This window comes from Micropterus salmoides, unplaced genomic scaffold (genome assembly GCF_014851395.1).
Source record: "Micropterus salmoides isolate LMB-PRFRI ecotype aquatic unplaced genomic scaffold, ASM1485139v1 Ms_hic_scaffold_16, whole genome shotgun sequence".
NCBI classification, from domain to species: Eukaryota; Metazoa; Chordata; class Actinopteri; order Centrarchiformes; family Centrarchidae; genus Micropterus; species Micropterus salmoides.
Window position 1 is genome coordinate 15279940 of NW_024040707.1, and position 17463 is coordinate 15297402.

The 17463-nt window shown below is 41.5% G+C and overlaps 1 protein-coding gene across 1 annotated transcript in view; it reads right to left on the reverse strand.

The window, feature by feature from the left end:
- The window catches only part of b4galt5 (UDP-Gal:betaGlcNAc beta 1,4- galactosyltransferase, polypeptide 5), a 36388-nt gene extending 20040 nt beyond the window's left edge, over window positions 1–16348 (reverse strand). The window contains exon 1 of the mRNA XM_038722415.1: window positions 15794–16348. Coding sequence (XP_038578343.1) covers window positions 15794–15899 — 106 coding nt within the window. The 5' untranslated portion in view covers window positions 15900–16348. The remainder of the gene's footprint in view (window positions 1–15793) is intronic.
- Window positions 16349–17463: the final 1115 nt, after the last annotated feature.

The following is a 17463-nucleotide window of genomic DNA, read 5'->3' on the forward strand; positions in this document are numbered from 1 at the left end:
CCTGCCCACTTCCTGAGAGCATCCAGCCCCTTGTATTCCCATCCCCCTCTTCTCTGCTTCCACTTCCTCTTTGCCGGTCAATTTCATTCATTCATTCATCCTCCATCTCCTAAATCTTGCTCTTCTTTGCCATCTCTCTACTCTGTATCAAGGTTAAACACCTGTGCTCATGACACCTACAATTTTGTGAGCAAAACGTTCACTCTAGCAATTCATGCCAACTTCTTGCATGAATTTCCTGTGTATGGCTTGCAAAAGTGGTGAAACTACCGTAGGGGCATGTTCTCTAAAATCCCTGTGTCACTGGAGAAAAGACTGAACAAATCGAATCAGGTAAAACAGGTTTGAGAAATTTAGGTACTTCCCTGCACTCTTTATGACGCGAGATGCTGCTTTAATCACTGCTTTTTGTTCATCCACAAACTAAACGGATATAAATATACAGTAAAACAACTCTGCACATATCTACACACATACATCCACAAAACACACATGTGCACATTGTGCTCACACAGTTCACTACATTTTCATTTTCTAGGTTATCTCTATCTATACTCGAGTGATTACACAATCTAGGGCCACCGTCTCCAAACATTTCACTGTCAAAAGGTCAGCATGCACCTGTAGGTGTAACAGTGATTGAAGTGATTAATGCTTCGGTTCATTGAGAAAGCAAGCAAACTTCCACATCATTGGGTAAGTAAAGATTTAGGTAAGATAAGAATTTCAATTTCTGTACACAGTAAAATGATGAACAAAAGTTAGAAAAATATCCTGTAAATATTGAGACAGTATCGTCTAAAGGCTTTACAAATACTGAGATTTTTTGAAGTTACATCATGAAACCCGTATTTCACAATTTCTTTGACGGGAACAAAAGGGAGCTATATTTAAAAAGTTGACATTTTGACACAGTCATTTATAGACTGAGTAAGAGCAAGTCAAGACCCAAAAATTCCATGTGAAAAGAGCACATATGAAAATACTGACCTAGGTTTAAACCCTCTGTATAAAGTCTAAAGAGGGAGGTGACAGACTTGTACCTATTTAGATCAGCCAAAACAATAATTAACAGCAACAATGCAGAGTCAAAGAAGATGAGTAAAATACTAAACTATCATTTGTGAGCACCCCCCACCCGCCCCGGACCGTGATGCATGAACAGTTAACTGCTGCCCTGCACTTTTCAGAATTATACATCACTAGTTTGTTTTTAATCGATGGGTACAGCTGCTTCTATTTCAAAAAAGAAGAGGGCCCAACTACACATGCCATTTTCACACCTTCTTTACCGTTTACATATATTGTTAGTGTCAAACTCTTCTACTTACAGATATTTCCTTCTTTCTTAACCTCTCAGCTTTAAGGCTGTTTTGGTCTGCCCTGGTTAATCAATGACGCTAATCGATTGATTAACCTCCAGATAGAGAGAAAACAGCACTGCTATCTTAGCTGAGAAATGCAGCAGTGTAAGGAGTGTCTGATACACGTAAATACCAAAGATAGAAGAAAAGGAGCGGAGCTGATAACACTCATTTAGAAGAGATCTAATAATGCGCTATTATGTTCAGTGTAAGGGGAAACTATGGAAAATGTAACGTGGGAGGTAACAAAACCTCTCTCAAATAACATCACACTCAGACACAGTATACAGTGACACGTTCCAGCAGGTACAGCATGGGGTCTAGTTCGAGTTCATTTTTGGTCTTGCACTAGTCACTCTGCTCCTCCATCTGCTCTACTGTTCCAAGTGTGTGTGTGTGTGTGTGTGTGTGTCTGTCTGTCCGTTTGTGTGCATGTGTGACCCTCCCCTGAGTCACAGTGTATGCCGAGCCACTACATGGCAGAGAAACACAGGGACCAGACGTGATGAGGGGAATTACATAAACGACACAGCGATGCCAGGACCCCTTGTTTTCGTTCTGCTGCAAGCAAATACTGGAAAACAGATCTGAGGGAGTGAAAGTGAGAGGAGGAGAGTGGGAGACAGACAGACTGTTTATTTGTACGTGTGTGTTGGCTTATTTTTTCCTCTATTCTACTGCTGCCTGTATACTTTTCTGGGTGGATAAGAGAATATGTGAAGGTGGATGGGTTATTTCTCTCACTGTGGACTAATTCAAGCCAATATCAAAAGTCAGTTTATCCTATAGGCCCTAACTTTGGGGTATTCTTAGTGCTTTTATGGGAATATAGGGTAAAGAAGAAAGAGGTATATCGTGGGGTACACAATTTTAGGGAGGCAACAGAGATTAACAAGGGTGAGAAGTTGTGGGAAGGCAAAGTTCCTTTATTTGGCAAAGAGCTGATATAGCCAGGTCTCCAGAGTGTGACCACAAATCTGTCAAGTGCGCCCCCAAAAATTGTTGGTCATACTGGTGCACCTAACATTTCGCAGGACAATTTTTCAGTTCATCCGTATATGTGCGTTTTTCCCAAAAACTCATTCGCGGAAGAAGGTGAGAACCAATCAAAAGCAGAGAAGTGGTGCTGGATTTATACTCCTGCGGTGACTTAAGTTAATGGTGATAACTATGGCGTTGGCAATGCACGTACCTATTTATACTTGTGCGTTGGTGTCTGTGGGCACAGTAATGTCCGGCTGCGGACTGCAGCACCGCTCACGCCACGCACCCTGAGCTACAGTCCGCAGCCCAGACTCTTCTCGTCTGTGGCGCTCTGCAGTTACAGTGGCCAAAACGATTAGCGGTGGGGTTTCTATGTTCCACTGTCTTGACTTCTGCCAGTGAGCCAGCTAACTTCTGGTTTAGCCCTACCCCAACTTCAATGGTGGTGAAATAATAACTGAGCGGCTCTTCTAGCCTTTCCAAATTTTATCGTCACAATGGATAAAATTCTGAAAATGACACGAGTCGTTTCGTGAGGGTTGTGATGCTCAAAATTAAGTATCCACCGTTTTATAATTGCTTGTTTGGCCACTACTAAAACCGGCTTCAAAGAACGGAGCAGTTCCTGGGAGCTCGGAGGAAATCCGATACTACAAAGCCGACCAATCACAGTTTTTGCGTGTCTGCGACGTGTAGTTACTACAGGCACACTTTTGAGTCATTTGAATTTTCAGTTTGTCAAGCACATAAAATTCAATTACTTTTTAAGTTTTGTTTTACAATAATTTGGCCAAAGTTTTGGCCATTTTTTGTTTGTGCTGTCAAATAAAGACAAACATTTGCCTGTAGGTGTTCCCGTTTACAATTTACATGACCATCAATATGGTCAATTGCAATCGCAAAAAGTGCCTGAAAGCCCTTAAAAAAACAGAACTCTGTTCTGCCTGAGGTGCTATCTGTGTGATATTAAGGCGTCAGCTGCTACAGTAGATGATATATACACATATAAGTGTTGCAAGTGTTGCTAAATTAAAATTTGTTTTTCAAAATTAAAGTAGCTATACTCAATATTTTTTAACGTGGACACACTGTCAATGTGAAAGGAGTTGCTTATCACCTTATAATTATTATCACCTGAATCTGCAGCTCCTATCGGCTTTATGGCGAGTTGCAGTTGTTTAGCGGTGCAGCCTGCAACTTTACTGTTTTGGTTCACTCTTAGTGCTCTCTCTCTGCCGCAGCAGGCAGCTATTTTGAGCGAAAAAGCCTTAAGAATATTTATACACTACCTGCTGAACACCAAATGGCAGACAGACACTTAGCAACTAGCTGGATGAACATAGTGTAGCATTTTTTGCATAATATGCAGCCACTGGAGGAAAAAAAAGAAAATGTGAAAATCTTCAGCATCAACTTTAGAGGATACATACACACAAGGACGCTAGAGTTGGGTATCGTTTAAAATTTAACTATACCAGTACCAAAATCAGTACCTTTAAAGTGATACAGATACCAATAAGGAGTACTTCATTCGATACCTTTCATAAAACGCCACCTGTTGAAGCCGTAGTAGTTGATTGGTAGCCTATTATTATTTTTATTGTTGTTACTGACGAGAAAGGTTATCTATTTAGTTTTTTTCTTGTTTCAAATAACTGTTGCATTAAAGCACTGCGAAATTTTATCAGATCGCTCCTCATCCTAATTAGTTCATCCTCACAGGTATATTATATGGTGAGAGAATACAGCTTGCAATTTGTTTTATATTTGAATGAGAGAGGAGTCGAATAATTTAGTGACCAAATAACTTGTGGGAAACAAATTTAAGGTAATTTTTTGATACATGTGTTGAAAGTAGCCTAAAGAATGGACAATTATTTTAACTTTCGATCAATAAACTGAATTGAAAGATCTCCGCCAGTGAGTTTTCTTCATTGGCGAGTCACAAACCTCCTCCAAAAACATCATTCATAATATAAAACAAGTAAGGAGTCTGTTTGAAGTCACTAAACTACAGGTAGTAGGAAAAGTGAGGCTGCACGTCCAGCTGAGTAAAATCAGCTAATCGCTACTGAGCCACAAAAGCATGTAATTGATGTGATGGACTGCAGCGACTGATCGGTGACAAGTGATGTGAATAGCAAATAAAAATGTACAGAGAAGTGTTAAATGATACCAGAATATGAAACCAACGGAAAGCCAAGCTTGTGGTGATAAACTTTCACTGAAGTCAAGCCAGCCTCCACTTCGAAAACGACAGTCAAGCCAGCCCTCTCGCTGTTTTGCGATGCATGTTTTTTCTAGGCATTACGGTAACATCGTGTCGCAGCACATTTCAAAATAAAAGTGAGCTTCTGCTGAACATAATGCAATTGATGTGGCAGAAACGATTGAATAAATAAATAAATGCTTAAGACACCACAAGAATCTGAACTGTAATTTCAAATAACTACATCAGATTGCTTTGATATTGACAGAGGGTCTCCCTGAGGTGGTCTGCTGTGACCTCGAAGTGAAATGGGTTAGTGGAAACAGAAGGTTTTCTTTTTACATGAGTTCGAATATTGGCTGAATGTAGTAAGCTTTCTGTGAGACTAATATTTTCTTTGGATTCTTGTGGTGTCTTAAGCATTTATTTATTTATTTATTTATTTATTCATTCAATAAAACAGCGCGAGGGCTGGCTTGACTGTCGTTTTCGAAGTGGAGGCTGGCTTGACTTCAGTAAACTTTCCACAGTGACAAACATGCCTGAGACCGCAGCCAAGGTGAGCGGCTGTTAAAATAACCCATGGACTCGGCGGTGCAGGCCTTTTTTTTTTTTTAAAATACAGTTTATGGAGCAGGCACATAAGATGGAAAAAAGGCATGCTCTTCTCTTTCTTTGGGTGAGTTGGTTGCGTGTTTAGCTACAAGCAAAACCATACAAATAGTATTTTTATGCCGCAATCTGGTTACAAAAAGTATCGAATGAAGTACTGGTTTGACTGAAGACGTTTCGATTCTACTTGATACTGGGCTGTTTCGGTATTGCATTGAGTTTGGGCATGGTAACGAGTATTGCCAGTATGGTATCGAGTATTGCTATTGGTTTTCCAGTGGCTCTTGGCTGCTCTAGTAAGTGTGCCTCCATGTGGTGATAACCCCCGCTCCCCCGCTGCTGCTGCTGCTGCTCTCTGTGCCCATTTGATTGCATTTATTTTTTACGTATGTGGAGAAGAACTGAAACTGCAGGTTTCATCACTCGGCTCCTGCCAAATGCAACCATACTGCAGTTCATTAAATCAACTCAAGATTAATTTCAGTCTCTTGCCCTCTCCGCTTCCAATCTCGCCACAGCTTCTCAGATTTTGTCTCGATTTAAAGCATATGGGGTTAATTGCTATATGAGTATATACATGTTTAAAGTTCCTGAACCCCCCCCCTCCCCTTATACGCCACAAGCTAGGACACACTTCCCGTTCCAATCTCAGGACTTACAGTAAGTGAGGTGAGACAGTTGGTGTTGGGCCACACAGAGCCGGTGAGTAGTAATTCACTCACCCCTGCAGTACCCCGACCGCTCCTTTCTGCCAGCCCATTTCCGCTTGCTTTTATATTTGGCAGATGTCCAGAACATTCTTGTGTTATTGCAGTGTACAGGGAGTACCTAATGATACTCCCCACTCTCAGACACACACCACACCATACTGCCTTTGCCTATTTTCTCCAGCTCGCTCTATTGTCCTACCCCCCACTCTCCCAAGGAGAAAGATAGTCTTTTCACAGCTGGAGGTTACTCCTGTTGACTGAACAAATGGGCCAAAGCAGGCAGCTAGTCTGCCACACTGCCACAGAAGCTACATACAGTTGAACAAGACGCAGACAGCCCACACATGCAAGCAAGGACCTGTATGGCTGCTGTGCCTTAATGCTACTGTTCCAGTAATTACAGAAATGGCATTACGGTTTCCACACCTAAAATCACCGTGAGACACTAGGTAACTTGGGTAATCACACCACTGCTAAATAAAACCTTATTCTGCTTAAGAAAAAAATAGCTCTCAAGTGCCTGTGGCAAAATATAGTAGTAGGAATAGTATAGGCTATGTAATACATCTCCCAGTACTGCATTGTATTACACTATTAGATATTTGTCTATGTATTAATAGGAAAACAAACTTAGAACTTGTGCAGGCTTGGTAGCTACAGTTGGTGCAGTGAATATTTCATGAGGAAGACCGGATTTGTTGCTTTAATGCACTGAGGGTTGTGCAAACAACTCAAAGTGGTTGTAAATTGATAAATAAATTTCAGATTTAAGCTACAAACTAATTAATTTGAAATGGAAAAACACGTTTTAAAAGACAGGCTGGCGGTAAATTAAATTTACCGTGCATGCAAGAAAAGAGGTGACAGCAGGGCTTGACGCGCAGTTTAAAATTTGAACCGGTTGCAGATGGCATCATGCAGATGAGGAACACTGAATGCACTTGTAAGAATGTAGTGTAAACAGGAAGGTCTTTCCCAGTGACGAAGAAGTAAAAAGAAAAAACTTTTTTGTCAAGTCTTTACAATCCATTAGAAATTAATTTATGTTTCTCAACATAAAGTGTGTTAAAAACTACATAATGAAGCTATGTAGGTTCTGTGCGGACTGTTTTGCTGCCATGGACAACCTAAGGTGTTGATCCAGATTCCTGAGAGAATAAGGCAAGTGTGTGTTGGGAGGCGATGTCATGAGATCAACATTGTCAGTTGACTGACAACTGCATCAAATTATGTAGTATACTGAAAGAGTTACCTCTATACTGGCCCTGAAGAGACCCCTTCCGAATGCAATTCCGATGTGAGAGATGGGTGACAAAATCCACAGTCAAAATTAAGCTAATATAAGGCTTCAGCAGACCGAGTTAGCCAAATCAAGCAGGTATTTAACAAAGATCCAGTCTTTTTAGTAGCACATTTCCTCTTTGTGTTATTATCCCTCCTCAGTGGCTTAGCAAGGAAACACTGTTCAGGAAGAGGGAATTTCAAGCTAAAAAAAGATAGATTGCTGACCCTCATATCAGCTGCACCTTAAGATAAGAATGTATTTTTCCATGGAACAAAAACTGTACCCCCATCACTTACATTAAAATCACTTCACTTAAAATCTAACTTTTAATGAATGAATGAAATACAATTCTAGACATTGTGTACACGGTAAACTCAAGTGCATCCAGTTATTTAGGGCCTTCACATCACTGTGTTTGTTGAAGGTGTTTAATGTTTCCTGTTGTTGCTATAACTTTTTTTTTGCACTTGACAGCATTGATTTGGTGTCTGAGACAAGCATCCCAGGACTCACAGGGAAGGCAACAAGGGTATCCACAAAGAAACAATTGGGGAGAAACATATGCATCTATTTATTCCAGCATCTTTGGTTCTTTGAATATTCCCATGTGCAGTCAACTAGTGTACCTTTCTTAAGGTCACATTGAACATCAGCAACTTAAATCTGCTGTGCTACTAATACACATATCCTTAATTAAGAGTATTTAAAAAGTGCTTTAAGGGAATATATATATTTTTCTGCAAATAACTGTCCACTTGAAAATGGTGTGTAAGGTCTATATGGAAATAAGATGGTTCCCGGTGCCTGTCAGAAATAATGTTTAGATAGCGTGTATTTGCTTCCATTATCCATCTCCACTCGTCATCAACATTGTTATCAACGTTTGTGTTTGGATTATGCCTCACTGGCATCATCACTTCTGTTCACCAGCTTGTCACAAGGTAGAGTTTAACTGACCTCACACACATGACCAATGTATCCACGGTAACAGTCACAATAACAAAAGGGAGGCCCAGACCCGGTTAACAAAGACAGGGATTCTCCTCAGGGCGATTGGGTTACATAAATGATTAGTGCCTGAACACAAGACTTCAGTCTGACTCACATGTCTTCATCTAAACACTGGTACACCTCCACCCCCGTCACCTCTACTGCACACAGCTCCACCATCTGTCCGTGGTCAAATTTCCAGACTACAGGGTTTGGACGTGTGTCATCTTACAGACAACAGTATAAGAAATTAAGACTAGAGTTGCTATTAGGGTTGGGTGATGTCTACAAAATTGCTACAAACATGATGCCGGCTTAACATAGTGATGTCTGTCAGCTATCGCCGATGGCCTATGGCATTGTCTATTGGCCCAACCCTAGTTGCTATGTAGGCAGGGATCACCAACGATTGCTATATCTTTCTATAGGTAGGTCAAACCGACTTGAAGTGCAGTTATTACAGGAACTTACCAGGTTTAGGGAAGCTGGTGTTAGTAAAATATACATTGAGGAAGCTGGCTCTGTGTGAAACTACAGCAACACAGTGTCTGATGATTAAACACCATCAAGCATGAGGTTAGGTAGGTGAGCACACAACAATCATTGTTAGAAGAAATAAAGTAATGCTATAATTTTCAACTTGGGAGTTAGGAACCAAAAGTCCTGATATAATTATTTAACTGAACTAAGAGGGGAAGTGGATTAACTGTTAACTGAACTTTGCCTATCAATTCCTGACAGTCATCACTTTAGCAGAGTTGAGAAACCAAGAGTAATGTGCCCGGATTGTATCACTGTTTAAATATAGCTTAGAAGATAGTTGATCACCTTCACAAAATATTTATTGAACCAAGACAAACTCTATGAACTTGTATGAGGGTATACCCAACTTTACTAAAGAGGCAGGGTGTGTTGATTGATACCCAGGTTTCTTTTTTTTTTTTGATACACATGTAGGCCTAAATACGATCGATTAATTGATTCTGCCTTCAATGAATGAATGAATGAAATAAAATTCTAGACATTGTGTACACGGTAACTTAAGTTCATCCAGTTATTTAGGGCCTTCACGTCACTGTTTGTTGAAGGTGTTTAATGTTTCCTGTTGTTGCTATAAGGAATTTAATGTTTGAATTATATTCTGTCATGGACAACAGTGATGCCAATCCAGTCAGCAGGAGACTTGTATGATGTTTGCTTAAACACGCAATGGAGTTGAAGTGAAGTGAACCTCAATAGATCTGCGTGGATAGCATGTTTTCCCATTTTAGGTCAGACTAATCTCTTGTTTACAGGTATTGCCTACGGCAGGATTATGAATATCCACAAATATAAACTGAACTGTCTTGAAAACACTGAATAAAAGTGATTTCTTCAACAAGCTAGGTGTTCCGACAAAAGCAGGGATTCTGTGTCTCTTGTCTTCCGCATTCATAGGCAAAGGAATGTTTTAGATTTGACAGTGTCACAATCAAAACAGTTCTGTAATCCATGTCCTTTTCTGGGGTGATACTCAGTGTTCCTGCATATTCTTGTAAAACATATTTGGACTGTAGAGAAGGTGTGTGTGTGTGTGTGTGTGTGTGAGATGGGGGATAGTGTGTAGGGTATCACATGGTCAATGAAAGGTTCTAAAAGGATTGCTCATGCCTCTGACTGACTCACAAGGTGCAATGAACTCCCCACTCTATTGATGTTTAACTAAATTCCTTTGTTAATAGAGTATTTAGAGTCACATGTCCTTGGACTGTACAGGAAAGTGACAGACTACTACAGCAGGAAGATTTACACAAGTGTTAAAGGTCTAGACGGACGCAGGAATAACAATTATGACGTGCTTATTTAAGTAATGGGGCGAGAGCTGTTTTGATCTGTCAGCAGTAAAGAGAAAGAAAAATCTGGCATTCTTTAAAAAGGTATTTAGACTAGACATAACTTTTACTTAAGGGTCCCCTTTACAGTGCACATATGTTGTGCACAGACAGAGACTCGGACCCAACTGACTGTAATAACTGTATCTTTGGGGTTTGTTGACACCCCAATCATCATAGGAACAAGGATGGGATGTTTCTGTGGTTGCTGTGACAATGAAAATAAAAAGAGTCAGTCCTGGATGGGAACAAGCCCTCGGGGAACCATGGCAACTGCAGTGAAAATGTCAAACGCCAGACTTGAGCGCTCCAGCAAAAGGAATTTCAGTGACTGAACTCCTGTGCTGTTTTCTATGTTTTCCTTTCATTCTGATTTTATACAGTTTTCTATTCGTTATTACCAAACTAAACTAGAGATGTGACCATTTTGAAATGGCTGAAGAACTTAGAAGAAGGTGCATAATTTATCACTATGAAGCACTCTTGTTTATTCACAATGGGCTCTATCTGAGGCAGCCTGGCACCAAGTTAATATTTCACCCTGCCCCTTAGCCTCTGGAAATTAGCCTTAAGGGGCTGGCTGGAATAAGCTAAATGGATGGATCAATTAAGCAGCAGAAGGGGGGGGGGGGGGGGGGGGGCATTACAGTGGACTTGAGATGGATGGCTTTTAGAGTGCCAGAGAAGCTCTACTGCATTAACACAAGCGAAGTGTCAGCACAGAAGCAGCATGACCACAAAGCACACATGGGCACAACTGCTACCACAGACACCAACCTGTACTTTCCAGACACTAGTATACACATATATACACACTCACTTCCCACTGCATTGTACAGACACCAATGCTACCACAGCAAGGGGATTGTGTTGTCTGAGTTTGGACAATTCCGAACACATGATGGTGCCACCAAACACCACCAATGTTATAAATTGTGATAGCTATAAACCTGTGAAGAAAGCCAATTTTATAAGAGAGGCATGTAGTTAATAGTGAGGTTATCCTACCAGTGGTGCAAAGAACAGAGATAAAATGTTATTCATTTATCAGTCAATGCAGACGTAATTAATCCATCTAGACTGATGAACAAATGTTCTATGTGTAATAAGTTTAACACGTCTTTCTCCTCAAAGCCAGTGATTTGCCCCATTAAGCCGGTAAGGGGAACAGGTTAGCATCTAAGCAATGCTGCCACACATGCATGATAATCTAGGCTAAATCTAGAAACATGTGGACTCCATTTCCTGCTAATGCAAAACACTAAACTGCATAGCAGCAAACATAATCTGTCTGATATTTACAAGCTCCTACCTTCTTTAATACCACTCCAACCCAAGTGGCACTTTATACCCAAATTAGGATTCAAATGTTTCTGGGGAAAGGCAGCCACTTGTTATGTTGGTAAGTCGGCTATGCAGGAAGTGGCTCCACAAACTAATAGACATAGAAGCAAAAACCTGCTCCTCCTGCTAGTCTCCACAAATTAATAAGGTAGGGTGCATTCAACATTCAATTACCTATCCTAAATTTGAATGGAAAAATATACTGATATTTTGCTCTTAATAATAACAGTATCACTGTACAAGTAGTCTGCAATTTGCAACATATTGAAAGAAAATCAACTAGTGTGTTGCACTGTGTACCAAAATATACGACACACACACACACACACACAATATAATTAACTATTAACTTAACATAATAAACTGTCAAAAGGCTGACCTGTCAAAAAGCAGAACACACCTCTGAATCATTATCCCAAGAGAACCTATTGCGACAGTAGTGCGAGAGTTCATAATGTATTGTAGGAGACTGTATCAAGGTGCACCTCAATATAAGTTATTTAATCACAAATTATTTATTTCTGTCACACCTCTAATTTACATCACATTTAAAGTCTTCACAAATCATATTTCATAATTTAAAGCAAAAGACGGACATACTGTATACAGTTAGAAAATATAAATTTGTCAGCAGTTTTATATTTTGTGATATTCATTTTATGATAACATACTCTCTACACCAATTATTTTATTGACAGAAGTCACACTGCGCTTATTATTCCCTGTTTACATGACAGTCATATTCTTAAAAGCCTCAAAATAAGAGCCAGACATAATTGCACTGGGCAGCAGAGAGTATGTATATTATTAGTTATCCTCTGAAACCTGAAGACATGCAATCTGCAGATATACAGTTATTTCCTTACTGTAAGATCAGGAGGTGTGTTCACGTCAAAAGACTTTGGCTATCATTTGCTTCCAAGATATGTACTTACTGGCACACACTGTGAAATAACCTGAAAGACACTGTCAGCTATCAGCGCTGGCTGCAGAAGGCCACACCTAGACACTCCTAGGCGGGGGGAGTAACAAAAATGTTACTGATGCTACCTCTCAATGAGATCACCTGATTAAATAAAGGTTGTATATAAACGAGAGAACATCTTGTGGCAGAATGGTGTTCATCCCTCCAATAGAGTACTGAAGCCCCTCTGGAGGCTCGTGGTGGGTTGATTCTATAGTAAGACACTCTATGTTGATTTTTCCTTTAATGTGTCACCCATCTGTACAGTATTACATACACATGCCCTACATCCAAACACATACACACACATTGCCATTCAGATGGGAGGCTGAGCCCGGTCTCCAGAGACAAAGGGAAGCACCTGTCTTCCTTTCTCTTGTGTGTGTGTGTGTGCGCGCATCTGTGTTCAAACCTATAAATAGAGCCTGTGTCTTCCCTAGCTCTCGCTCCAGTGGGATCGTCTCATGTTTTAATTAAATAAACTGCTGCAATCAGGCCCAGCTGTGCCCTGCATTCCCAGCCTGCATCAGTCAGCATCCATGCTCAGGGGCAACATAGAGGCTGGGGTGTCAGTGCATGCGAGTACACAGAGACAGAGAAACCAACAGAGAGAGAGAGACAGAGAACTGGACTAAGCTGTGAAATTGGGGCATTCTGCACCGAAGCCACCTGGGTATCACAGGAAGCCCTGCTCAGGTGTTCTGGATGGGTTCCCCGACGTGTAAATCAGCAGAAGGAAAGGAGCTCGGCTCATCTCTTTCATCCTTCCCTCTCCATTTGCCCCTCTTTTCCATCTTTCGGTTTCTTCGTTTTACACTGAATTATTATGCTAATTCTTTGCAGTGTCACCTCCTATATGATCCCTTTCAGCAAGTCCGTTCACCCGCAAAGTGCAGCTGCCATAATACAATGATATATTTAACACGTGTGTCCAGTACTCCCCATTTGATAAGATGTACTGCATAGTCCAATGCTATAGGAGACCCTATGGCAGTGTTATATTGATGTATGGACATTAGCTCAGACTAAGGTCATGTGGAAGATGTCCCAGTGAGGCTGCAGTTTGTCAGATAACAATTAAGAGTAGCCAACAAAGGCAGTAACATCAACAAAGCACTCAATACTCAAAACATCCCAACAGACTACAGCATCTTGCATGTCTGACGCTTTTTTTATCTCTCAAACTTATCTGTACTTCTTAGTCTCTGTTCTCCACAGCACTGATGGGTCCAAGAGGAGATCAACACTAAAGATGATGAATTCTGCTGGGGATGGCTAAATTGACTGCTAATGTTGTACAGTGTTTTAAAATGTTTTTTGTTAACTGGCCACATTTGCAGAGCTGTTTATCTCGGTCTGACAAGATGTGACTCACTGGTGCATCTCTGACCACAGGATGTGAAACCTCAGCCTAATTTCCATGCATCAATATAACTACCAGGGAATCATACCACCTTGCGTGGTACTAAAAAATTGGAACAATTCCAATTAAGCACCATCCCCCAACTCCCACCAACAGGCACCCCAAGTGTAAAGGACTAAACTGTAGCTTTTAGTAACAGCAGCAGAAGCAGCCTAGCTCCTGGTTACCATCTATAATTAATGGACTGGTGCTGCTGGTCCTTGTTCTGTTTCTGAGCTAACCCCCAGTAAAACAGCCCTACAATGGTCAACACTCAGGAGGATGCATATGGCCAAGTGCAGCTCTCAGTCAGTTACCAGGCGCCATCAATACTTGAGCAGGTAAAAATAGTGAACAAGTGAATGAAGGATTCTTTTTATCCTGGTAGTTCAAAAATGAATTTGTTCCACAATTAGAGGAATCATGGCTCTCCGCTATTCAGGCTATTCCTGTCAGTAATGTGTCCTCCAATGAAAATAGATTACATTATAGATTCCGTTGTCCACAGAAGATAAAAAGCGTGAATGGATCAATACCCATTTTGATGAATAAGGGAGACCAGCTTTCTCTTTCATGTTTTAGAAAAACTACACTTGCCGTAAACACCATTTCACTCATCCAGTTACCCCCCACTCCAACTATGACAGGCTCTAATGTTTGGCAGTGAAAGGCCCTCACCTACTGATTGTAAATATGTTGGAAATTAAAATGTTTTTCACTTTCGTCTGTCACATATAACATTGGTTTGTCGATGCATTTGTGCTCAGATAAATGACTTATGCTTCTTGGTGTGGATTATTTTGAATTGGAGCAGATGTTTTAAGGAGGCCCAACATTTCCGAGCATGCCTATTCAGCAAGCACAACAGGATATCCAACCAACGGTGGCTTAAGCAGTAAGTAGGAAATGGCCGCAGTAGCCAACTTTTAATTGCGCCTTAGTTTCTTCGAACATTTGCTTATGATCTTACCTCTTCTGTTGCCCAAAATAGAAGACTATAGGCAACAATGTTAGTGCTGGCATGTTAGTGTATGGCATATTCATTAGTGTACTTAAATCCACTCAGTGGAAAGTTATAACAGATCCTGTTGGCACCCCAAGTTTAAAGGACTAAACTGTAGCTTTTAGTAACAGCAGCAGAAGCTGCCTAGTCAAGGGCAGAGCCCGGTTAAAGTCCTATGCATCGCAATAACCTCTGCCCATTTACCTGTAATAAAGTGACTGATGTTAGGGAATCCCAGGGGGTAATAATGTTTTAAACAGCAATCATGATTGGCCCAATAGGCTGATAGCATAAGTGGACCATGGCCTAAGCTAGAAGGCCTTCAAGGAGGGATGGGTGAGACCGCAGATACTAAAAAAGACTGAGACACACAAGTCCGCACACACATTCAGTGAGAGAGCCATACAAAAGGAGAAGGGAGGGGATGATGAGACACATTAATGAATTAATGATTGAAGGTTTTCAGGACATGTGATATTACACAGCTGCATGACTTGCTGACAGGTAATGGTGTAAGGAACGATTTGTTTGTCAGGGATCTCTATGCTCAGGTTGACTTCACAAAATGCAATTTAGGCCTATGAATCCATGACTCATAACCTGACCTTTACCCTCCCCCCCCAAAAAAAAAGTCAGACAGGGTGATAACTGTGAAATACACATGGGTTAACTTCGACCATTCTATGGACAAAATCAACGCCAAAATATATTAGCCTGTGGCCCCAGTTGTTACTATAAGCATTGTAATCATAGTTGTTAGGCCTGCTAACATCAGCTCGATTAAAGTAGCCATGATGCTTATCAGTAGCACTATTATTATCATCATCATAGGCAGGTACACGGATATTATAGGATTTAGCTCCAGCATCCAGCTGAGTCTCATCGATTGGGAGAGATCAAGGCTCAGCAGAGGCGCATGGCCCCCTTCCGCTTGTCTACTCCCAATACAGTACACTCCCAATCGCAAGCCGAGCTGTCACACATGATACAAAAAACCTCAATTCATCCTACAGTCCGAGTATTTAAAACAATAGCATCTGTTTCCTTTGACTTACCGATTCCGGGGGCGGAATAGATGAAATATAATGCGGAGGTGGACAGTGAAAAGAGGAATAAAAGCCCAAGGAATGACCTTCTCCGGAACCGCAAATGTGTCGGCATTATACAGGCAGCAGAAGCACACACACACACACAGGCACGTTTGTGTGTCTACAACGACGATAGACCAGTTCCGATGTGCCCAGATGCCAGATCCAGAAGTCCGCGAACAGATTGGGTTAAATGAGCCGAGGAGGGTGGCCGGGTCTGCAGTAGCGTTGAGGAACCAGGCGACTAGGAAGTCAGACTGTTTCCGCGGCAGGTCGAGCACAGAAGGGTTCCTCCAGTATTCAGTGAAGGAGACACCCAAATCCTGTTCCTGAGAGGATGATTTCGGTTTTTACTTGGTGAGAATGTCGAAACGGCTGACAATGATAGCGCAGTTTAAACGTAGCCTGATAGTTTCAGTGAGAGACCATAATTCGCCTCACACACTACGTCGTAGATGGTGTTTGGCCGCCCCTGCGCTTTGCCTGCCTGCCGACTAGCCCTGTGAATGGGGCAGCCCCTCCGCAAAATGAGCAATACCTAAAGTGGGCGTTAACTGTGCTCAACAAACAAGTACGTGCTCAAAACGTTCAATGACGTAACCTGGCGACCCAAAAATTCATAGCAACACAGCCACTTTAACAACCTTCGCGACACCGTCTGCATATGGAAAAAACATAATGATAAGCAGGGTTGGGGAGTAACGGATTACGTGTAACGGCGTTAGGTAATCAAGATACAAAAATAACGCAACTGTATTCCGTTACAGTACAGAAAATAAGGACGTAATCAGATTACAGGTACATTTTGTAAAAATGGGGATTACACATAGGGATTACTTTACGAACAAAGTTTCCGTTAAACGGAAAGCGGACTGCTATTTGCTATTTACGTGTTTCCTGTAAAAACACAGCAATGAGGTATCTGTCTATTGATCGGTGTGTAGCCAGTAGTTGAATGTGTTCACGCCCCCTCCCGTTATGCAGAGTCTGTGCGGATTGACGCCAGCTCAGCTCAGTGAGTGAACACACGGCAGCAGGTGTTATGCTGAGTTTTGCTTGCCTGCCGAGAATTGCATGCACCTCCAAATACTGCTTTTAAACGCTATAATATTCTTTGTGGGGTCGATCAATGGTGTTAAATGATTCGAAGTATATATTTTATGAACGTTTAGAGTCTTTAATATTTCAATACACTTAGCAGAAGTACCATTCCTTGACATTCAGTAAATATATGTGGAGATAACGCCGTTTGATCAGTGAGCACAGCAAAGTGTCTGAAAGGACCTAAAGAGGTGGATGCATAATTCGGCAGATCAAATGTTGTAGGCTACTTGCCGAGATTTGCATCCACCTCTTTTCTAAGCATAAATGACCGTTATCACCCGCGAGGTGCATGCAATTCTCGGCAGGCAGGCAGAATTCGGCACAACACCGGGCCCGCGCACAGACTCCGAGACCGACGGAGGCCAGTTTGAGCACTGGGAATACAGTACGAAAGTGTTTTTCTTGCGGGTTTGGCTCTTGTCACCCTGGGGCTGACTAAACTAAGGAGGCTGTGTTCGTTCCTGTTCATGTCGTGTTCATTGGGAGGCTGCTGAGCGCAGTTTCGTTGCCCGCTCGCCCGGCGACACTCCACG